Here is a 25,144-nt window from a genome sequence, read left to right on the forward strand (position 1 = left end):
CAGTGAAAAGTGACGGATGAAAGGGATGTAAAAGAGTTAGAGAGGCAGATGATAAAATACTTAGAAAGCCCTGTGAGAGAGTCTCCTGAATGTAAGAGAGAATGAAAGACCTAAAACCGCATTAACAATTTAGCCAACAGGAACGGGGAAGAGAAGAGGGGTGCTTGAGAAAAAGAATGAGCGGTGAGATCTGGTCCGTCACGTTCACGGGCGATGTCCTAATCTAAAGAGTCACTCCTAAATCACTGAACGGGAGAGCTAACAGACAGGCTTTTCTAATGGACGGGCTTCTGGCAGCGAGAGACAATTGCCTAATGTCTGAGAGACAATGAGTTTAGGGGGCGAGGGAGTCACTCATTTCCATTTCTAATGATCGCACAGTGTAGTTTACACACACACACAGACACACACACACGCACAGGTAAGAAAAAAGTGTCTGCTTATGCAAAGTCATTTAGTTTTTCCTGCTGGAATTACGGGCTTAACCGGCTGCGAGCTAAGTGACGCTGAAGATGTTAATGGAGGTCACAAATAGTCACCAGTAATTAACGCCGCGCACAAATACGGCGGCGCACATCCGCGCGAAGCGACATGATCCCTCCCACACAAACACACACAAGCTACACACTGACAAAGAGAAATACACAAATCTCAATGTCAAAACAAGTAAATAATGTTTTCTCATTGAGCGCTCAGCAGGATGTTAAGGCCTGAGGCTTCTTGAATACTACGGATACAGCCCTTGAGCACTTCCTCCCCCTCAGCAATGATTCAAACAGCTCAAAAAATAAAACATAGGGTATCCGGCACTGTGTACACACAAAGTCTGGTAAGATTACAGTATATGTTGATTATATTTGGGTCACCTTGCCCAGAGGAATTAAAGGAGAACGTCTCATCTCAGAATCTGACCTATAGGATGTTTGTGTAAGCGCTTGCTTGCATCCAAGTGAGGTTTAAAGTCTTAAATCCATGATCGCCGTATTGAATGCGGACCATATGGATAATACAACATGGGCTGTGACTAGAATGCAGACCATGTGGACCCCGATGGTCGAGCCAAAAACTGCACCGTGCATCATTAGTGACGGAGCTTGATATCGGGTGGTTCTTTTTCCAGCTTTAGATTTTGTTGTTGTTCCTCCTCTTCTGAAGTTGTAAAAAAGCTGAGCGCGGTTCCACATGAGCAGCATGAGGTCATGCATCATTAACCGTGATGTAGAAAGACCCATTCTGGTAAGGTTTGGGTTGTGGGAGTGAAAAATAGAAAGTGAGCAATTAGGTTATAACCAGTGAAGTTATTTTACCCTCAGTGGCTGCAGAGAGCGGCTCCACTGTTGAAAAATCAAATTGAGTCTGCTCCAGCCAGTCGACCTGCTACTCTAAAGAAGGTATTAGCAGAGGGCCTAATGACTGCCATGTCCAGAGAGATGTAGAGCTTGAATGCATAGCTGACTCAGAATAATAAGGATCGCTGTATTACTGACTTGACATTTTGATGCACACAATGACACACAGCCAGTTCAGATTGACACAGTGACCCAGAATAAACCCAGGTCGGTCTGAATGTCAACATGCATTATCTGACCTGGCCTGGCTCAGCTCATGAGCCGTTCACAACACAGAGCTGTATATAGGTTAGTAATGTCAGGTTTAATGTGAACTAGTGTTTCCATCATAATCATAGCACATTACAAAGCATTAAATAATGACTTATAAGGTCACAATTATTCATAATTGCTGGTCACTAACATTTTTTGGCAAGGATCATAGTGTATTATAATTCTCATTAATACATTATAATCTTTTTTATAATGCATTATAATATCATTATAAGTTACTCTAAGCGGTCATGTATTAAATCTATCCAAGAACAATGCTCAAAACATTGTAAAAACAACTTTTACTTAAAGCTGCAGTGGGTAGAATTGGAGCAAATATGATTATACAAAAGTTATTTTTATTAAACGGTCATTATATAGGTCATCTGAAAAAAATCATGTGCCTCTGTCCTCAAGTGTCCTCATGTGTCTTCATGTGCTCCTAATGGCATTTGCAAGATTTCACGGACCGGAGGAACACAATCAATCAGAGCCGAGCTGGAGCCTGCTGTCTCTGAGCAGCTGTCAATCACTCGCAAACTCCAATCAAAGGGTCAAACTAGGCAGCGCTGATCAAATATGAATCAATATTCTGTTCATTATAAAAGATTATAATGCATTACAACTATGGGAATTATAATTGACCATGATCCTTGCAAAAGAAATATCAGTATTATTATACTTGACCATATATGTAATTATAAAATGCTTTATAATGTGTTATGATTATTGTTATAAAGCATTATGAATATTTATGAGTGCTTATAAGTGGATTGTAATGCATTATAAGTTAAGTTTACAATGCATTACAGACATGGGCGTCATAGAAAGTGTTATTGAAATTTCTATAAACATATTACTATACTGTACTATAAATATATATATTATATATTGGCAGCATATATGTCGCAAAACTAAATTCTGCTCTTCTCAATCTCAGAGATACTTGGAAATGATTGACAGAATAGCATCAACTTTATTATAAGAAGATAAAATAAACAGAATAAGTGGCGGCACTTTCATGATTAAAATCCAGAGTTAATATTGCAACATCGCTTTAAAAGAAATGAAAGTCCACAATGCTGTCAACCGCACAGGCCTGGATTTACTATACAAGGTAATTCTGCAGTCTAGCAGTGATGTGTGCACACTAGGGTCTTGTGTGAAACGGTCAAATGCAGGTTGAACCCAAATTCACTATCCTGCCTCATATGGGCTTTGTTTGTGAGAGTTATATTGTTCTACTAACATCCCCCTCACAACCAACAGGATTCCCTGGCAAAAAGAGATAGACTGCAGCTCCTGTAGCCTGAGGGGGGGATGACTAATAAAAGCAACAGAGAACTGAAGCACAGCATAAACATCAGCTAAGCTAAAACAAAGCAAATACACACGTTATCTAGCCAATAAGCAAGTCTGTGTAATATGCACTTTGCATAGTAAATCACTTCCGTTGCAACTGGAACAGACCAAAGAACAGGCAAATTAGTTTTTTTCGTGCCCTACATTTTATTATATTCAGGTTAACTTGCCATTCAAGAAGTATAACAACCTGACTGTGCTAGTAGCCTAATATTAAAGCAATGTTTTTGTCCCATTTTCTGCTTTTGTTGGCAATCCTTTCCGAGTTAACAAATAAACGATTAAGCTGAGGAACGCTCAGGATAGTTATGATGTCATGGAAAGCTGAGCATGTGCAGTACAAACAATGGCAGTAAACTTGCTGGTTTTTCCCCTTCACATTTTTAGGGAGAAAAACAGTTGCATAATCCAGGCTGGTTTAAATAAAAAGATACGGTTTGTTTATCAGCCACTCAGAAAGATTTCTGTTTTCAATTTATTTCGGGAACGCTGAATGCAACAAATCTGCTTGTTTCTTCTTCATGTAGCTGCAATGTGGTCAACCACTGACAGCAAGTTAGTAAATATTTCACAATTTACTCTGCCAACAATGCAGCATGATCGGTACTGGTCAGTTATGCCAAGCCTGTGCCAACACAGCATGAATAAAACATTTTGAAATGTAGCCTGTGTGCAAAATATTTGTTTTTGTTTATCTCTTTCATCTATTCCAGAAATGATGGACAGTCCATCGCTTCTAGTCAGAAGATTATGCCTGCCCACATGCTGTATATCGTACATACACATAGTCATGTTTCCATCACTTTAGAGGACATGACATTGACTTACATTAATTTCCTGAAGACTTACCCTAACCATAACCGCTACTTAGTACCTAAACCTGACCTTACCCTAACCCTAAACCAAGACTTCACCCTAAACTGTAACGATTTACATTATGGCATACTTGCCAACCTTGAGATCTTAAAAAAAGGAACATTTGAGTTTCAGAGACTTTGTTTCCAACATTCTGGACGTTAACAGAGTGATAACAACTAAATAATAAATACACTGCAGCAGGATTTTTATGTTCAACTTTTGATTTTACCTTTAACTTCCAGGAAAGAAAACTGAAGAATTCGCCCCTCTGGTGAGAACTAGGTGTGTGAATCTCTGGTATAAACTATTATTCATTCATTTTTATTTATTTTGCTCCTGTTTGAGTATTTATTTCTCTCTTAGTACTCTCCATTTCTCTCTCCTTCTCTCACTCACTGAAGGTCCTTTCAGACTGAACGCGACAACGGCACCACTGCGCTCTGAAACCTATTATTTTCAATGGCTTGCGCGGCGCCACCATGCCTTTTCGCTGCATTGAGCAAAGCCCAACTTTGGGCGCTGCACGCTGTGGCGAGCGCAGCTTAAACACGAGCTCAAACTGAGCTGTGTCACGAGCATAGACTGCTCTCTTCTGCCGGGAAACGACAGTTGGTGTAGCTCTATTGTCGTCTGGGTGGAAACAGTAGGGACTTTACACACTGTTCAGTTCCAGAAACAGGCTACGATAATGAAAAGCAAATTTGCCATAAATTGGGAGATATGCAGGAGAACTTTCACCGGGAGAGGGCAATGTAAAAACGGGAGTCTACCAGGAAAATTGGGAGGGTTGGCAAGTATGCGTTATGGGGACGTGCATTTTGTGCCCAAAAGGAAGGTGAGTCCCCACAATGTGACTTTGTAAACAAATTTATGTCCCCACAACATGAGTTTGTACAACAGCAATGTCAAGTCTGTTCTGCTATATGGCTCAGAGAGTTGGCGAGTGATCAAAACTGATATGAGGAGAGTGGAAGTTTTTCACAATGGATGCCTCAGACGGATATGCCAGATCTTTTGGCCAAATAAAATCTCCAACCACCAACTGTACAAGAAAACCGGTAGCCGGAGCATCATCAAAGAAATTACACACAGACGTCTGAGATGGCTAGGCCATGTGCTGAGAATGGAGCAGGACCGGATCCCGAGAGTCGCCTTAAGATGGACACCACCAGGCAAAAGAAAACCCGGGAGGCCCAAATCCACCTGGCGCAGAACTGTCATACAGGAGCTGGACAAGATGAACCTGTCATGGGGAGAGGCCCAACATGCTGCTAAGGACAGAATGCAATGGAGAGAGCTCATTGAAGCCTTATGTCCCATAGGGGATGATGAGGAGTGATGATGGTGATGACAACATGAGTTACACACACACACACACACACACACACACACACAAAGTAAATCTGTCCCTTCTTACCGGTTGATCGGCCCTGTTGATCCCCACCAGGAACAGTGACTCAGCGATGAAGAGGCTGATGCAGAGGTTCTTGTGGATGGTGTTGCGGTCGCTCTGCAGCCCGCGGAAGAAGCAAAAGGTGAAGATGCAGATAAGCAGGCAAACCAGCGACAAAAGGATCCCCACCCATGTGATGACGTCCAGGAGCAGGTCGTGCATGCTGTCCGCTTTCTGCTGGAAGAAGTGCAAAAAAAGCACAAGACACAAGCTTGAGTTGATATTTATCATCCATTTACAGCTACTATGTTTAGCTTCAGTTTGCTAGAAACATACATGAGTCATATTGTTGTAACATGAGACATACTGTAGGAACAGACACCACCCCCTCCCACCCCACCCCACTGACTGATGCGAGTCTGGCTGTGTGTCGCTGAGCGTTCAGGGCCACCGCGTTACGCTGCGTTGCACAGGTGTGCTGGCTCTATCCATCAGTGTCCTGCAACCTGGCAGGCAGAGCAATGTTCAACATAGCACCGCTGTGATGGATCTACTGCTCAAACCCTCACACTGTGTTCACAAAGGGCTGCCAAGCTAGCTCTGACCATGACCCCTTTAGAAGTAACACACATCCTTCGGCCCGGAGGGAGAGATTGGGTGTCACACACAATATCCCGAGTTACAAGAGCCGATTTGTGAGGAGGAACTTGGTCTTAACGTAACAAAAGAGGGAGACAAAGAGTACTTATCCCACACACAGCGGCACAATAAGGTTTTCATCCGCCGCCCACGGTGGCTCATGGATATCAAAATAAAGGAGCCACTTTCACTTGCTGATCAGTCAAATATCATTTTTACAATAAAATAGGACCTGCAGCCTCTGGTGTAAGTTTCTATGGTTAATTAAATGCATATGTTTTGGTAATCCACAACTCCGAAGACTGAATGTTTGAAGTGCATATTTTTCATCAACCCAACGTCATCATCTGGCTTGACGAATCAATTGTAAAATTTCTCCTGCCAAGTATGATTACTCAGTACTGGAGAGTCTGGAGACGTCTAATCTATTTTCCAGATGTTGTGGTCTCTCTCTTTTCCTTCCTTCCTTCCCCCCCGTTTTAGAAATCTGTTGACCAGTCTTGCCAGCGACGGCTAATCAAATGATGAACAACTGACCCTTTGATCCTGCCCATCCCCGCCTGGCAGGCACCGCAGAACAAACGCCTACCTTCACCTCCACGTGGGCCATCAGCACTGCGAAGCTGGTGAGGTGCGTGCAGGAGCAGCTGGTGTGTGTGCGATTGGTGCCCAGCAGACGACAGTCCTGGGTAGACCAGAATCCCGTCATGGTGCGCTTGGAGTAGCTCCAGAATGAACAGTTGGGATTGAAGTTCTCTTCCGAATGCTAGGGGCAAGGGAGGAGGAGGAAGAAGAAGAAGAGGGAGAGAGTGTGAGAGAGAAACCCAGACAGGGACGAAGAAATTAAGAGAGGGACAAAAAGGAGGAGGGATGGGGCAGGAAAGGCAGTGAACAGATACTTAGTCACGGGGAGGTGGGAGGTAGAAAGATGGAACGTTGGGAGAGCCAAGGAAAGTGAGAAAATGGTGGGAGGAATTGGTGGAGAAAGGGATGGAGAGGAAGGAACGCAGAGAGGGAGTCAAGCACACACACAACAACAACAAAACAACAAACAGAAGGGACAGAATGCGAGAGTGCAGCAACAAATAAACATGGAGCCATGGCAGGAGGCGACAGCGCCGTGTCCGTGATTGCTGTGTGAGAGTCTAAAGTGTAGGAGCTGCTCGTGTTGAGTAAACTGATGAAGCTGTGTGTGTGTGTGTGTGTGATGGGTTGGTAAAGTTACTCTCAAAATGAGCAAGTGATACAGTGAGGATTTCTTTGCTGCCAACAAGCTGGATCACCAACTGGATCAACATTTGCTTGTTGAATGAGCAACAGAACATAAAAGTGTTGCATTGGGCACCACGATTCATACAGTATGAAGCAGCAGGGGGAATTATACCCCTCATTCAGTCTGTGATTATTGTCAGAGCTGTTCTTGTGTCATTTGGGGCAAGTCAATGTCAATCGAGTCAAGTCTTGTCAAAGCAATTTACAAGTCTTGCCGAGAAAATTACAGTTGAAAGACTTTCAGATCTCTAAACCAGGCGTTTTCAGACTTTTTGGTGCCAGGGACCCCCTCTTAATCGTAACACAGATTAAGCATAATGCTTACTACCATTTGTACACTTAGATGCCATTGGAACTATTTGTATTCTAAAACCTTTCAACCTTAACACTTCAGACCGGTTTCATAGTTTCCCATTTCAATGTGAACCATTTTAAGATGAGATGAGATATTCCTTTATTAGTCCCACAGCGGGGAAACTTGCAATGTTATTGGATGTTAATACCACTTATAGACCTTTTAAACAGAGGGAGATTTTTTTTAAATCACATTTGAACGCAGCTTGACAGTATATTTTTCAAGTAATTGATTTTTACAGTAGCAAGACATAGTCCTAATAAATCCAGATGTTTAAACTTACTGACTTTCAGTAAGTGGGCGGGAGTAATGGACACAATATGCTGGTTTTATTGGTGCAAATGGTCCCCATCTGTAGATTTCTTAAAGATACAGAACAATTTTAGCATTGTTTTTTCATAGTTACGTTGATAAAACTTTTTTATATAACTATGACCAAGAACTTTCAATCTTTGGGCATAATAATGAAATATTCAAGTAAGTCAAGCCCACAGCTATCAAAACCAACTCAAATTTTTTGTGAGTCTGACAGTCTCAAGTCTACAGTCTATTAAAGGATAAGACTTCCGCTGTTCTATGTTTTTCTTATTGTCAAGAAATTCCATGAAAACCAACAGTGCATCAGTCCATTACTCTGTACTTTCCCCAGCCTGTCTGTGGCACTCAAGCCTAATTAAGATGAAAATGTTTAAAAACGAGTCACAAATATGTTTCCTTTTTTTTTTCTTTTTTTTTTTAAAAGGCTAAATAACGTCCTAAAACAGCTGTGTACTGTAGACTTTAGCAAAGTTACTCAAACAGGAGCAAATAGTACATTTGCTGGGAACTGTTCTCAGCTGTGAACTAACACACATTTGGTGCTCTAGTGAGTATTTATAGCACCAGAACGATATGTGTGAAATTGAATCAAAATAAACTACAGTGCCCACGTTCATCCTAATGAAGGAACTTGTCACCCGGTTCGACCCTGTTTTTCTAAAGTTTTTGGGAGGGGCACTGGAGGTCATTGGCGCAGAGGAATAAAGTATTTCAAACTTTGGCGACACAGACAATATCAGCCGTGTCCTTTAACCTCTACTTCTGTCCCATTATCTCATTATTCTTTTAATGTTTACAAAAAAAAGAAGCCATCACCTTGCACCTTTCTTACCTGCAGGTGTTTGACAATGAAGATCACGGGCTCAGACAGGTACACCTTATTGCTCTCCTTGTTAATGGACGCTGTGATGACCGGGGAGTTGACGATAACGGAGTAATTAGGGTAGACCGCCTCGCTGCTCAGTCGAACGCTTGCGTTCTCTGTAGACAGGTAGGCCCCCAAGTTCCTGTACAGGACAAAGGCCATCCTGATCTCACCTGTAAGGAGACACACGAGAACATGGACTTGATAACTGTCGGCTTAAACCGTTATGACAGACATAGACGGTGGATGTGAGAAAGAGATTGCAAGCGGGGAAAAAATATTGCAAGTGGGTTAGACAGAGAAAGAGAGAGACAGAGAGAGAGGGGTCATAGACCTCATAGTGAGAGAGAATGTGAGATTTCTCTTCTACCGTTTCTGCCGTGCTGCTTGAGAGTGCTGGCTGACAGCTGGATGGAGTTTCCATGTAGCTCTGACTGAGGGAACGTCAGGTCTGCTAGGGCCCCTTCCGTGCTCAGCCTGGCCACTTCCAGCTCTGCAACACACACACATGAACACACACACACACACACACACACACAGAGCCTAATGTCAAGTCATAGCATAGCACGTTACATCCATCAGGCTTTTTTTCCCCCTAGCCTCTTGTAATAACTATGTTTTCTCACTAAGTGCTTCACAGCAGAACGCAGGCATGAATCCTGAAGCGGTTTCTTCTAAACAAAGAAAATGAAAAAAAAGCTGACACGCATCAAAGTGAAATAACTTGGATTTTTTATACTAAAAAAAGGCAACAATGTCTCCAGGCAACCGGTCTGACACATATAGAGGTAGATAATCCAGCCTCTTTCTTGCATTGTGGGAATCTAATTTCACCATCCAGGTTCGTTAGCGCACTCCCGATTGCGGCCGTGTAATGTATTAGATAAAGTTTCTAATTAAGGACTAATTATACCTTTGCTGTATCGCTATCTTGTGCTTCTGAGTGATTTGGTGATTTAGACAACCGCTTTCAGGGTGAAAACAGCGCCTTGATCAAATAAACAACATGAGGAGGACGTGCTCGGATGGAAATGAGAGAGGAGAGAGGAGGAGGAGTGGGAGGAGAAGAGGGTGAAAGGAAAGGAGGTTGAAGGGGGTCAGAAGTGCTGGAGAGAGGTAGAAAAAGAAGCGCAGCGGGCATGAGAGATGGGAAACGAGCAGACAGGTTGAGAGGAGAGGACTGGAGTGGCGATAGGCGGAAAGAAGACTATGTTCTAGTACAATAGATAGGGCACAAAAGGCGAGGGAGGGTGAGGTCTGGGGGAGAGGGAATGGAGGCAGGCAGACATAAACACAGACACTGATATGCAAATACTGGCAGAAAGAAAGAGAAACACTGGTTAAGTGTCCCTTACTTGCACAGGAGCCAAACTAAACATCCAAGCTATGTACACACACACACACATGCATGTACACACACGTCCACACTCAGCGGCGGGGTATCAAAACACGCTGAGTCTAATCTAATTAAAGCATCCTTGTCATGACAATCCTCCTCCCCAAGAAACACACTTGTTCATTATCGTTATCACACGCGCACGCTGTTACCGCTGTGTTATCCGTTCAAATCACTGTTTTGGTTCTAATAATAACACTATTTATTCATCTGCCTAATACCACGCCGCATAGTCACACAAACAATCTAACACAATAATATCACCTTCAGTAGCGTCTTTAAAATGTGTCATTCAAATAATTTATTCCTGTCGCTACCCTTCTCTGTAAGAAAAAGAAAAAAATAGGGAGCTTAAAAAGTGCAATGAGGAGAGTGGAGAGGGAGGAGACGGAGAGATGGAGAGAGAGAGGGAGGTGAAGATGGAAGAAGAGCGATGAGAGGCGGTTATGAATAAAAGGGAGAGATAATCACGGTGGATCTGCCCACTGGATTAGCTGGGAGGGGAGATTAACGGCACAAAAAGGAGAGGAATGCTAAGAGACTAAATATTCCACAAAAAGATGATTTCCTGTTTTAAGTTCTGCAGAGAGATGTGGTAGCCTACATCTCGATGACTGTTTATGTAACCATATTCATGTGGTGCGTTCAGGAGGGGAGGGAAAAAAATTGGAGGGGATACAAGTCTGAAATTATGTAAGGTGAAATTGTGTAGGATGTTGGGAATGAACTGTTGTGCTTAAACTCAAGGGAGAACAAGACAGAGTCATGTTGTAAGGACTGACTTTGTGCAGTCTGTCTCTGCTGTCAAAAAAAACATGCTGTAATGTTATATGGGACTTAAATAGATGTGATTTCATTGCTTACTGATGTGGAAGTGAGTAAAAAAAAACAACCCCCTCTGAGCATCATTTGACATTCCACCGCCACCATCACCCTCAAGCATGCACTCATCCACTCTTCTTCTTCACTCGTCATCCTCGGTCCTTCATGACTTTTCATCTCTTAATGGGTTATATACAAGCTCAGTGAATCCTAGTAATGGGGAGATGAATTGTGGGGCCCTTTTGAAATATCAAGTAAACAGGAAACTTAAGTGAATGTATCATCAACTAAAGGCATGAAAAGCAAAGAGGGCTTTTGTTCTCCGGTACGTCTGCCTTATTCTATGGCCCGATGATGATGAGAGGATCAGTGAGGGAGGATGAGGAGCGATGGAAGGAGAGTGATGTGCACGACGCCATAATAACTAGCTTTGTTCTGCTTTGTCAATTCCGCCTACAAGTGGAGGGGGGGAAAATACGGGAAAAATAAATAAATAATTATGATTGTCTCTAGCAAACAATTCATCCCTGCCATAGTCCAGTGTTTTTTTTTTCACTTGGATTTTTGTTAGATGAGGATGGATCTCTGTGGATTTGACCCTTCAAAAGCTCTCACACAACAACCTGGACCTCTTCATTACGACCTCTCTTTGACAGCTTTACAAGCCTGCTCTACATAATGGAGCTCTACATAATAGAGCAGGCTTGTACAGCTGTAAATACATTTAGTTTATTGGTCATGTTGTTTGGGAATGCTACCAAAAATGTTGAATTTCTGTACAAATAGTTGATCATCTCTGGCAAATGCAATCACGGCTATATTTACTTGAGTCATTAGTTCTTGTTTCTTGTTGTTTTGCTTCTAAATGGATAATTATGGAGCCAGACAGGTATCACGGGTAGCAATTTGTATGATATTTTTGCACAAATGAGTAATTTGTTCAGTAGTATTATAACAGCATAGAGTGCTGCAGGGATGACGTATTTTTTTAGGCCAATCTGGAAGTTAGCAAAGCACTGTTCCTTTGACAAAAAGACAATGGGATTTTTCCATTGGATTTTGGATTACTGCAGAAAATAAGCTCTGTGGCAAATAAACGTTCATGATACTTACACGTTTTGTTCCGATAATCTTCACAAATGAACACCACTTTTATGACTTTTGAAGTGTGAATGCAATCACTAGAATTAAAGAAACTAACGTCAGGCTATAAACCAACTACACCACGGTCACATGACTTCACGTCACCATCGCTATGCTTAAGACGGACTAGTGTTCGGCGTGATGACGTTTAGTAGTCTCATTTAGCCACTTATTAACAACCGCCTTTTTAAGACATGTAAAAGCTTCAAAATTAACATCTCTTATTACACGGCTTTGTTGAATACTCGATTCTGATTGGTCAGTGACGGCATTTTACAGTCTGTTATTTCTTTATAGCAGACCGTTGCTATGTATAACAGACCGTTACCATGCATAACAGACCGTTGCTATGGATGCAGTTCTGATCTCAGACTCTGAAGGACCATTTTAGTGTCAAATTATTAATTTCTTAAGTAAGTAGCCGTGTCATAAGCGGGATAATGAACAGTGTGTGGGTCATTGTGGTGAATATAAACCTCTTCGGCTGAAGTTACAGGTTATTGTGTTGAGTCCAGTCAGGGACAGACCACCCAGTTAACGGCAGCAGGCTAGAGGTTGTGTTTTAGTTAAAGTGCTGAGACATTACTCAATACATTCCCTCAAATGCCTGTGGCTATCTTATTGTATTTTTTCCATTTGCCCGTGCCACTCTTTATCATACGATTCTGATATCAAACTGGATGTTGTTTCCATAATCCAATTGAGCTACTTCTGTTTTACAGTTATATTCAGATTTTAGACTGAGATACATGAAAAAAAAACATGGTTCTCTTTGACATCCCATTAAAATGTATTAAGGGATATTCTGTTCTGTTTGTGTTGTGTTTATTCATACACACAAATTATCAATTTGACAGGGTAAATTATCACACATACAAAAAAATAGAAAATATTTTACATTAAGGAGTCAGTCTGAATTGCTTCCTGCCAGAAAAACATCTCTTATGTAAAATACGAACCATACAAACACATAATGCACGTGTTTATATGTTTAGCCAGTCATACTATGATCCTGCCGCTGTTTATCTCATGTGGACAAACAACAAGCTAATCTTGCAAATGTTTCTATTTTTATGTTCTAAGCAGTAAAACAATGGCATTATTCATGCCCTACTTCCATTCATGACTACTCGTGTCCATTCATATGTACAGAATGTGTGTGTGTGTGTGTGCGTGCGTGTGTGTGTGTGTGTGTGTGTGTGTGTGTGTGTGTGTGTGTGTGTGTGTGTGTGTGTGAGTGTGCGTGTGTGCGTGTGTGTGTGATTTGCACACATGAAGGACGATGATTGATGCACTGTGAAGTTAGATGGTATACTTTGTTTCTGGTTTGTATTATAAAACATAGATCTGAGGCTGTGCGTTCAGTAATGCCTTCTGTCAGCGTTGCCTCTTACTTTGATATTACATCAGATTCTTAGATCTTTAGCAGCCAGAGCTGGTTTACGTTATTAGAAGATCTGTAAAAGAAAAAAAAAAGAAAAGAAGAAAGAAAGAAAACTCTGTAATCTAAGAACCACATTTCTACCAAAATAAGAGCACGCTGTGGGAATTCTTTGCCTCTACATTGCATTCAGGTATAGTCAACAAAACATAAAATTGCTTTTGTTCCAGCCGAGCCCTATACGCTCCTACATCTCAACACCTGAGACATGCCCATTACAGCCTCAGCCTTCGACACTTGGCCACTGTGTAGATCCACCAGAGCAAATGGAGGTTAAGTGCCTTGCTTGAGGGCATCTCAACAGGCTCCCTTGACAGTTTGTAGAGTCCGACTGAGTTCGGACGATGGGACGGAACAAAAAAAAAGATGTACTCACGGATGTTGTCAGTGGTCTCCTGCACAGTGTCAGTCTTGAGGAGGTTGTCAGCTAACATAAAAGCCCCGGTCTCCACAGTGTCGAGGAGCAGAGTGGCCGAATGCAGCTGCCCGCTGGTGGGCAGCTCTCTCCACGCCGCCTGGGCCCGTGGCTGCAGCAAATTATTCACAGTCTCCACCATAGCCTGGAGCAGAAACACGGAGGTCACATGGAGGAAGCCAGTGCTGACACTTGTATACCTTGTCAGTCAATGATGCCAATGTAGAAATTAATACAAATCCATTTAAATAACATTGCTACACCGTAACTACTGGAGACAGCAGTCAGTGGGATGCAACAGTGAGAATGCAGTGGCTTTCCATTTATCATGTTGATAAATCATGACAACAAAAAAAAATGTTAGCGATGCAAATGTGGCATTCCCATGCAGACACATAACAAAGGCAACAAAACACAGAAGCTGTGAAATAAAAAGTACATTTCACACTTTTTGCACACTTTTTAATGTTCGTCGCCACCTTTTTTTTCTCCTCATGAATTCTCTTTATGATAGAGAATAGGATGTTGTGGCTGAAAATCCATCACAGATGTTGTGAAAAATCAAGCTAAGCTAATTAGCTGATTGCAATCACTATGTGTCTACACCCCCAAAACCTGGTTCATTTCACTCTTTTCTTTTTTCCCAAGTCTTATCTTTGAGTTGGAAAACTTGTGCTTGAAGGGTCTGAGAAGAAATTAGTGTTTTTATCAGATAATGTCTGCTGGGTCATATCCAGCCGCTGCGGAACGGTTTTGAATCCAAAAATATTACCGAACGGAGAAGAGTTGGCTCGCTCAGATGAATCGCTCTCCGTGAAACAATACTTATTTTGTTCTCCGGCTCGCATTCCTTTATGCTCTTAAGAATTCACCTCCTCATTTTCAGACATGAACACCACACACACACACACACACACACACACACACACACACGTCTTAAAAGACCCTGGGAGAGATAAAGAAACTGAGAGAAAAGAGAGCCGGTGGTGAAGAAGGGGAGAGCCATGGGAGAGCGATAAAACAGTCCAGTGAGCCCATGGTGACAGGCGTCCGCTGGGAACAAGGGAGGCGGAAAAGCGAATCCAGGTGCTATCAAACACACACATCTCACACTCCCGTCTGTCTCTTTATTTTCTCTTTCTCTTTTCTCTGCGACTGTAAACCACGGTTTCCGCAGACGCACTCCCTATCCCTCACTTATCTCTCGCTCTTTCAGCGCTTCTCCCTCTCGAGGAGGGTGGATGGGAAAAGTGGGAAAAGGGAACGCCGGTGCCCATTATACAAGCAAAGAGGGTGTCCAGTGGGGAATCGCAAAGGGCGAGGGAGGAAGTTGTGAGAGACACCAGTTTATTGGCATTCACACATCAACCATTTGACTTCCTCCCTGCCCCCTTTCACTCAGGGTTATGGAGAAGTGAGAGACCATAGGAGGGAGGAGGGAAGACACCAACAGCGAGAAGTAAAGAGTGTGTTTGTGTGTACAGTAGGGGAAGTGTCCTAGATAGAGAAACACTGTCAACTATGACTCATATGTGTGAGTGTTGATGGCATGTGCTACAAAACGTGTAGTTGTCCTCTGGAATTAGAGCTAATCCCACCTGTTTATTTTGGGGGGGTGATATCCACGTAGATACAGTATACATCACACGCACGAAACGGGTGCTTAGCCAACAAGCTAATATGATAATATTATGTCCTCTTTTAGCGCTAGTAGCTAATTAGCTGGGATGCATATCGGATGAGTTTAGGAGGGCTACATGTAAACAAAAACTAATTAATCCACTGCTTCAGCAAACAAGCAGAATAAGCAGGAGCAGCACACACATGCACACACCAGCAAATCTGTTGCCGTCTCCGTCTTTTCATTGACTGAAAACTACAAGCTTCGATACTCCTTTAAAAGGAAAGTCCTGGTGTTTTTGTAGTTTTGCCCATCATTGGTATAATCAATTAATCATTTGAGCTATTCTTTTTCTCTGGTTCCAGCTTCTAAAATGTGAGGATTTTCTGCTTTTCTACACTGCATTTTTTTTCAATATTCTCTGACATTTTATTGACAAAACGAGTTATCGATTAATCTTGAAAATTAATGTCATAATAATCAATAATAATCATTTAAGTCATGTATAAAGAAACAATTCAAAACATTCGCTGGTTCTAGCTGCTGCCGTCAGATAAAACAAGCAATTTGAAGACATCTCCTTGAGCATTTGGAAATTATGATGGCCATTTTTTTACACTATTTTCTGACATTTTATATGGAAATAGGCCAAATAACTGACAGATTAATCGATAATGAAAATAATAATATAATAATAGTTAAAGCCCTGAAACAAGCCAACATTTTATTCAGATTATCTGAACCACTTTCTATTTTGTAGCCTGAATGTTATTTTATTCAATAGGTTTATCATATAACATTATCATCACGCTTTCTTTACCCTCCCTCCACCCCCTTTTCCTTTTTTAAGAAATATAAGGCAGTAATGTTTACTTAGAGTACATTATAACTGATTAACTTTTTAACTTTATCTATATTTTTGCACCAGTAATTTTATTTACTTGAGTAACCTTTCTATAAAGTACCAGTACTTTTACTTGAGTAGAATTTTTTAGTACCCTTTCCATCCCTGCCCAAAACGTTGGTAATAATCCCACATTGCACAGGAAAACTGTGTGGATGTAGCATTAAGTACCTGAGGTCAAATGGATGTGATGGATGTCTGTTACCGAGCAGGCAATATGGTATTCATTTTACAATTTCCCTTTGCAATCTCCTCCAAATTGTCTAATCATGTTGAATTTTGCACAGCTACTTATACACATTTACCACCTCAATTATTTTTATTAAAGAACAAAACATTGTAACTTGCACACTTTGCTAATGTATATAGTGGGTTATTCTATGTTTATAATTTAGATTTTTTTATGCTAGTTGTAGTAGTCGGGTATATTTATAGTGTATTCCAATAATCTTTATATTTTGTATTCTATGGATACATTTCTCTAGCGTTGATATGTACATTTTATTTATCTGTTCCTTTGCATTCTTGGATAACCTGCTGCTGCAACACAATAATTTCCCAATTTGGGATCAATAAAGTACATCTATCTATCTATCTATCTATCTGGAGATTTGTTTAAAACCTGTATGATTGTCCGACTGCTTGTGTTTCATGCCCTGTTGGACTTTACCAATTTTGTTGCGTACCTACATGTCTGATAATAACTTGACGAGTACACTTATTACTGATAGGAATGAGGGCCAAAATACAGAAATAGGAGCCTATAGTTTGAAACCAGGATTTCCAGTTAACTGCTTTTGCTGAGGAGATAATGCTTTGTCTGTGGTCCTAGTGCTGTGTGTGCATGAATGAGTCCATATGCAGTGACATATACAGGCGGTTCACTTGTTTAATGTGCAGGTGTGTGTGTTTGGATAGTGTATGGGATGCATGTGTGTTGGCATTAAAGTGTGTGTGTCTGAGGGTGTGCATAAGGGGCTGGGAGAAGCATTGCAGTGCATCATTCTGCTCCACTTGCTGTACAGTAGCAGTCCAGGCAACAGAGAGAAAGAGAGAGAGAGAGGCGGAGGAGAGGGATGCTCTGTAGGCACAGCAGATATGACAGCAGTGGCACTGCTTTCCACTCATTCACGCTGGTGGTGCTGCTCCCAAACGTTCACTTTGATGTGTTTCAGATAACCCCCCTTTTCTACTCTCATTAAACTTTTCATTGCTTTTTATTGAACTTTTGATTATCTTACATTTTTCAATTTCATATAATTTTTTCATTGAAATTTAATTCGCTCGGCGCTTGAGATTGGATCTGTAGAGGAGAGAGATAGGTAAGGAGAAGAAGGGGTGTGATTTCCTTGAGGTCCAGACATCTCCACATCAGAAACTCAAAGATAGTGTTTGTGTGTGTGTGTGTGTGTGTGTGTGTGTGTGTGTGTGTGTGTGTGTGTGTGTGCGGGTGGGTGGGTGTGCCTGTAAGCTCTGGTGCCGTCGGTGACATTTCTATCAAGTATGAGGACTTGAGGGCTAAAATGGACAGTTTTTTTTTTTTAGAGGTCTTCAAAGAGGGGAGAGACTCTGCAGAGACAGATAAGGGTGTCGTTTGTGTGCGAGAGTGTGTGTATATGTGTGACTACAGGGTAGGCATGCGTGTGCACGTACCCACAGCATGCACGCAAACACACACATACGAGCGCCAGTAAATGGGGCAGAAGTGAAATGCTTTGAAGCGTTGGGGTAATCCAGCGTAAACAGCAGCGGCAAGACAGACTAGAGCCGGACCGTTCTACTACTCCCAGCTACACGGGGGGGTAGCATGGGGCACACGCACAAGTGTGCACATGTGCAGGGGATGTACAGTATGTGCACACTCGCGCACAGTAGGACACACTTTGTAAAATTTCGGAGTTGGGATGTTAGAAGAAGTATGGATGGAAAAGGGGGCGAGAGTTGAGAGGAAAGAACAGATTCTTTTTTTTCTTCTTTTAGTCGCTTGGCTGAGCTCTGAGAAAGTGCATGTTTTGAAAATGTTTTCATCAGAGAAGCAGGCTTATCTGTCATTTGTTGTTGGGGTTCGTCTTCCCTGACAGGATGAGTTTGCAGCTAAATCAGGCTTTGAATTCACAGCATGCCGTGTTCTGACCCGCCATCCATAAATAGAGGGCAAATTAGACATTGTCATTGAACATCACTGTCTCCTCGCTGCCCCCTTTATTGTTTTTCTCTTTCTCTCAAATTCCATTTCTGTTTCTGTTTCTCTTTCCATTCGTTCTGTGTAATTTTTACCCCCTCCCCACTCCTCTCTTTTTCTCAGTCTACCTTGCAGACTCTACCTCCCTCCATCAATCCACCCTACAGCATGAAAGCCTCTCCACACCAGCAACTTCATCATGAATAAATTGCCAATTTAGTATACATGAAACGAGTCCCCAGTTCCCCAAACGAAGCGAGAGAGGAGGAGGAGGGATGAAGTGCGAGAGAGAGAGAGAGAGAGCGAGAGAAAGAGAGAGAGAAGGAAAGAGAGAATTCAATTATTTTTTGTCTCTATTAAGAACCCAAACCTCCTGCCCACTCTCCTCACTTGGCAATTAGTGCTGTAGATAATTAACGAGGAGAGGGCAGCACCACACCACATCCCTAATCACGCACATTTCTATCTGGCAGAGTAAGGGACTGTTGGTATAATTTTGTTGCACATTACTAAGGCTAATTATATAATCGATCACTCCCAGCCCCCTGCAGTGCCCAAGGTGTGTGGTGGAGCGTTTTTGATTTAAACCTGTCTGAAAAGCAGTCACTCCTTGAAAATTCAGCATTCGTTGGATTAAGGAGAAACCACATCAGAAATGTCTGACTGTTTTGATGTGGCGGCACGAGATCATTGTTGAAAATATATTTATATATTTGCAGCGTGCATGCGTGTGTGTGCGTGCATGTCGGCTTGCATATAGTCCTAAGCCATGTTCTATGATGTGACATTGCTGACTGGTGCTGACGTTAAGACTTTTCAGGGGAGAGTGAGGGGAAAAAGCCTGCATCAGGAGAAAAAGAGCTAGCCCATCAAGGTGTGTGTGTGTGTGTGTGAGTCGGAGGATGCTGAGAGGGAAAGAGAGACTCTGCAGTCTATCTACAGCACATGGATGAGGAAGGTGGAGCCTTTTGATGTTCTGAATAGTGATTTTTAGCTGACCAGGAACATGACTAAATGCTGTTGGATTTTCCGTTCTCGATGCGAGGAGCCCATGGCGTCAACACGAACAAACATCAATACAAAGCAGACCAACAAGGACGGAAAATAAATTAACACTGAACCACAAATGCAAGCTGGTATTATTTTTAAGGCACTGAGGCCGTGACCAAGCAATATGCAACGGAGTATCAATCATACTCAGTCGTTTCTCTCTGATACAGCAGCAGAGAGGACGTTTCATTGAATGGAGATGGATAGCGAGTCATTTGGTCGCGGGCAGGCCTGTTTACAATTCTGCACACAGAACTGCAAAATAGATGAGCTATTATTGATATTGATCATGGCCTTTTATCAGCACTATTGATTGTGGAAAGAAAAGTGAAATTGAAAACAAAAGAATGTGAACCCTTTGAGGAGATTAAAAATGTTGTTAGCAGACACCAGTTAGCAGTAGGGCTTGGACGATTCACCTATCTCCCGATTCAATACTTAAACGATACATGTGTACCAATTGAGTGCAGATTTTTAAGTAGGCGATTCTACAAGTATTGCGATTCGATATAATGATTTATTGCAATTTTTGTTAACTTTTTTTAACACTAGACCATGGGAAAAAGTTGAATCATACACTTCTAGGGACTTTTAATTTGAAAAATATCTAAATTTATCCTTAAAATGGTTGATTTTCAGCATGTATGTAGTAAAAGATGTCCTGAAGTCAAATATATCAGTCATTGTCAGGATTTATTCATCAATTTCTTTCCAGCCACCCAAAAAAGACATTTCCCTCACAAATTAGTGGTATTTTCTTTCTAATTTATAAGGGACATGTAATGTTTTATACTTCTGGTTAATATAATCCAATCAATCTTTCTTATTTCCATATATGTATTTTGTATATACAGTTCCCTTTGTTAACACCTTATTTTGAAAACCAGACGTAGTCACACGTGTCTACTTCTGTTAACTTCGCCAAGTCAGTCGCTAGCTTTCCCCGTCAGCTCTGTTGTCTTAATACATCCATTGTCAGCTCCATCCGGGCCGTTTGAATGCATTTAAAATAAATGTCAGTATATGGATGCTCTACAGTTGTAGCGTCGGCCGATTTGACCACGGAGATGCAAGTGACAGCTGGCTCTGCTTCTCCTGGCAATGTGTGAAACCCAAAATGTTCCCATACTTTACTATGTGTAGTGTTTACCACTCTAGATTTAAAATGTGAGGGTTCAAGTCGTATCCACGCGGACCCTCCGTTGTTTTGTACTTCCTTGTTGCGGCCAGCTGTGGTTTGTTTTGGTTGACGGATACGGAATGGATATGACTACAACAATAAAAACAGTTACTTCCTTTTACCGCTGCATAGACTCAAACGAAGCAAATGTATTGATTCTGGGATCAAAAAAACTATTGCGATACATAGGTGAATCGATTGTTTTGTCCCACCCCTATTTAGCAGTGACTCTGATGCACGCTGTAGTTCAGGATCAGAATAGAGCTGTTAAATTACCGCCCTCCTCAAAGGGTTGGGATGCAAATCATAAAGACAACTGCTGCAGAAATGGAATTAATTCTAAATTGTAATGTGTGATCACACACACGCAAGCTTGCTTGGCGGATTACATGCTGAGTGTGAAGAGAAACAAAAACATGTGGGTCTGTGATTGGCGAAGTAATCAACGATACCAGGAAGTGGAAATACCTGTGTGAAAAACCTGCAGGACCTCTCTCTCTTCTGAAGCTGCAAATTCAAACAGTTTAGCTGTTAGCGATGTAACACCTCAGTCATACACAGACACACACTCGCGTGCACAAAGGCGGTCACACCCACTTCATTAACATTGCACAAAAAGACTTTGGTGTATATTGTTATTCTCCTCACTCGCCCCGTGTGTTCATTCATCCTCTTTCTACTCCTCTCCCTTTTTCTTCCAGATCGTTTTCATCACTTTCTGTTCCTCCGTTCCTTTTTTTCTACTCATTCTCTGCATCTACTGTCAAGCTAATTGATGGCATTAATTACTACGCCACTCGTGCGTGATTGGTCACATTCGATTTCCTAACAAAAATTAGCATAATAAACTGGCATATTACTCAATTAGGTATATATAATTGGGCCATTATTGAAAACAAGAGGAATGCTTTTCCTCTTCTGTGGAGGACTTTTTTCTACAAATTCAACCTTTTAACAGGCCATTTGGTCAACAGCAAAACAGAGATTAATTGATTCCACTTACACATGCTGCGGTATGTATTCACTCCACACGTGTTACTGAATTACTTAGCGGGAGCAGAGGAAATGTAACGTGAGACGAAAAAAATGTAGACCACATGAATAAAGCAGACTCAGAAGCTGAAGAAAAAAAAGCCAGTGACTGTATAAGATGTGGCAGCAGCTCTCAATCTGGCTGCTAAACCCCGCCTATCACTGTTGACCTCAGCAGAGACCATCAAGAACCAGTCCGCCCATCCAGTCAGTCAGTCAATTAGCCCGACAAGCCAGCCAGTCAGCCGTTCCCCAATGATTTAACTCACTTTAATTGAATGCCTACATGAACAAAGTACAAAACTAAATTCTTTCCTTGTCTACCAGAGTAGTAAAACAGATCCTTCGCATACTCGGGATCGAGTTTCCATTAATGTAATCCTGAAGTAAGCACTCAGGCCCGCTTGTCGACAGCATCTTCATAGCCGTAGCTCAAAGGCTGAAGTTCATTAAACAATGAGCTATGACGTAAAGTGTGTCCCAAGCCTGTTTTCATCTCAAGTACTGCATGTTTTAATGAGAATAACTCCCTGGGCGAGACAGGAGTTTTATTAAATTTCATTCCTGAGCTGAAAAAGAGTTGCCAAATACTAAAAGCAGTTATCTATCACCCGTAATGTTGAGCAAAACTTGTTACGAAGACCTTCAGATGAGGATGAAATAATGCCTAAAAGCAGCTATTTATCATCTGGAAATCTACAGTGTTATCTATGGTTCTCCATCAAACTCTGCAGACTTTTCTAACCCCTGAAGAATGAGTGTAAGACAAAACCTATAACCACTGATGCTATTCATCTTACTGTTAACTTGAGTGTGCTCCCTTTTCTCTCCCTCATCCCTCTTTCGCTTAATATTCTTTCATTTACCTTTACATCCTTTCCCACAGCAGTGTCTGCAAGGAAATCATTCATCTCACTCAATCACTCAACAACACATTGACTTCCCAAACACAAGGGTTTCTCGAGGGTAATACCTTGGTGAGGCTGCGGGCGGCGCTGTCCTTGCCCCCGGGGGTGAGGTTCCTGAGCTGGACGTCCAGCAGTTCGACCAGTTGGGCCATGGCCCGCACCGTGGATGGCACGTCGCCAGGACGCAGAAGCCCTTTGGTCTGCTCTGCCAGCTCCCTGGCCACAATCGCTGCTGTCTCGCCCGAACGGAGCTGGGAGCCAAACAGGGTGATGGGGGCAGAGAGTGGAAATAAAGTCAAAGAATGAAAGAGATGGATGGAAGTAAAAAAAGAAGTCAGATGAGGTGAGAAGTGAAGGGAAAGTTTGGAACAAAGTTAGTGAGAGCGTGAAGAGGACATGACGGCAGATGGAAAAATGAAAGGACAAGAGATGAAGGGCAGAGAGGTAAAGGACAGATGGAGTGAGAGGAGTACGAATGGGCAAGACGAGAACAAGGATGGGATGGGGGGGGGGCAGGAGGAATAGAGTGATTAGGTTATTTATAAGGGCGAGAGGAAGAGGAAGTTAGCGTTGTGTTTCCAGCACCTTATAACTGTTATAAAAAAAAAACATTTAAGAATACTTTACAGAGACAACTCCTACTTTCGCACCTCTGCTGCAATGCTGATTTCACCGGGACCATGTTTTTCTTGTTTAGTCTTATAAAGAAAACCCTTAAAGCTTTGCAGCTCATATGAGAACCGACATAAAGCCATAAATTGAAAGTTATAACTGGTTGCAGCACTTTTCAGAATAAAAGGATCATGAAGAAGCAATAATGTTTTCCTTTGCAAAAGCAATGGCTATGTAAATTGGCCTATCATGATGCATGCTGGCATATTATGATGACCTTATTGGACATTTCCATTCCCCTACAGCTGTGTAAAAGCTCTCAGATATCAAATACGAGTTAGGGTTAACAAATGAAGATGGATACATGGCCACAATCTTCCCCTGTAGTCAGCGTGTCTCCATGCGTGAGAAATGGCTCTGGGACTATATCCGTAACACATAGGGCTCGCTGGGAGCTACGAGGGCCAGCAGCAGCATTCAGACTTACTTTCTGCATGATGTGGTTGACCCAGGGCGACGTGCAGTTGCTCAGGTCAGGGCCTTTGGGGTTCCAGTAGCCCAAATGGGCCATGCACACGTATGTGGCCACGCCTGCAAGACAAGCAAAACAAACAGGGTGAGACAGCGCTGACATTCACCAGGAGACACCGAGACTCTTGAGGTGCCTGGGGTTCGCTAAGCAGTTTGTGTGTTTAGTGAGTGTGTGTGTGGATGGAAGGAGGATGGAAGAATCATCTTTGTCATGTGAGCTAATTGGTTAAAATAGAAGAATTTGTCAGTTAATTGTACATTGTACATGTTGTAATGTATACGTCTTACTTTTGTAACAGCCCCTTTTCCACTTTCATACCCATTACATCTTACTCCTCTCCCTGTCAAAGTCAATGGGTGATGAAGCATTGTCCATTTTTTTTATGCTAAATGCAGTACCTCTCGCAGCATATGTGCCCACTCCCATGTTGATAAGAGTATTAAATACTTGACAAATCTACATTTAAGGTACATTTTAAACAGATAAAAAATGATTCATTTGCGATTAATTGCAATTAACTCTGCACAATCATGCAATTAATCGCGATTAAATATTTTAATCGATTGACAACCCTAATTTCCATCTTTGCCAGTGAATTTGAAACACCTCTAACATGGTAATAGTTGTATTTCTACAACAGTTTGCCAAGAGAACTAAGACATACATTATATTACTGGGCAAAGCTTTCTCACACACTCACTGGCCCTACCATGTCAACTCCTCTATACATTCTGCTATTCACCCAACCATTCAGCTTCCTTACCCAGAGTCCCTACAGGGCAGGGCTGCTTGGCTGTCTGGCCTTGTTGTGTCCGGGGCCACGATATGTCGGCTGTCAGCCTTGGACTGCAGAAGTCTTGGGGAGGCAGGACGGGAGGCTGTGGGGCGGCTGGAGGGACCTGCACCGGAGGGGAGCGTCCTCCAGCTTTCTGGTTGGTGTCGGGAATCTGGTTGGTGTCAGATGACGAACCACCGCCAGGAACCAGGACGGGCTGGCGAACCGTGGTGGTGGTGCGATAGCGCTGGCCGGGGGAGGTGGTGAGGAGAGGCCGCGGGGTGGTGTAGTAGGGAGGAGAACGAGTGCTGGTGGTGCGGCTGGTAGATGAAGAGGAGGAACCTCCACCACCAATTGGACCTCCTCCTCCTCCTCCACCTCCGCCTCCTCGGATAGGAGGCATCATGGGTGGTGGGCGATAGTCTAGAGAGAAAGAGAGAATGTTTAAATTCACTGAAACACAGCGCA

General features: G+C 42.3%; 1 protein-coding gene across 19 annotated transcripts in view; it reads right to left on the reverse strand.

Annotated features, from left to right (window-relative positions):
• Window positions 1-25,144, reverse strand: part of adgrl3.1 (adhesion G protein-coupled receptor L3.1) — a 134,925-nt gene that overhangs the window by 23,908 nt on the left and 85,873 nt on the right. For 10 of the 19 annotated variants that reach the window (XM_074630222.1, XM_074630221.1, XM_074630227.1 and 7 more), the window contains 9 exons: window positions 24,665-25,099; window positions 23,857-23,960; window positions 22,823-23,008; window positions 21,286-21,324; window positions 13,842-14,025; window positions 9,034-9,156; window positions 8,631-8,836; window positions 6,443-6,619; window positions 5,239-5,451 (listed from right to left, as the gene is read on the reverse strand). In XM_074630222.1, coding sequence (XP_074486323.1) covers window positions 5,239-5,451; window positions 6,443-6,619; window positions 8,631-8,836; window positions 9,034-9,156; window positions 13,842-14,025; window positions 21,286-21,324; window positions 22,823-23,008; window positions 23,857-23,960; window positions 24,665-25,099 — 1,667 coding nt within the window. The remainder of the gene's footprint in view (window positions 1-5,238; window positions 5,452-6,442; window positions 6,620-8,630; window positions 8,837-9,033; window positions 9,157-13,841; window positions 14,026-21,285; window positions 21,325-22,822; window positions 23,009-23,856; window positions 23,961-24,664; window positions 25,100-25,144) is intronic. The other 9 variants (XM_074630228.1, XM_074630223.1, XM_074630238.1 and 6 more) reach the window with 3 other exon arrangements.

Source organism: Sebastes fasciatus, chromosome 3, assembly GCF_043250625.1.
Source record: "Sebastes fasciatus isolate fSebFas1 chromosome 3, fSebFas1.pri, whole genome shotgun sequence".
NCBI lineage: Eukaryota > Metazoa > Chordata > Actinopteri > Perciformes > Sebastidae > Sebastes > Sebastes fasciatus.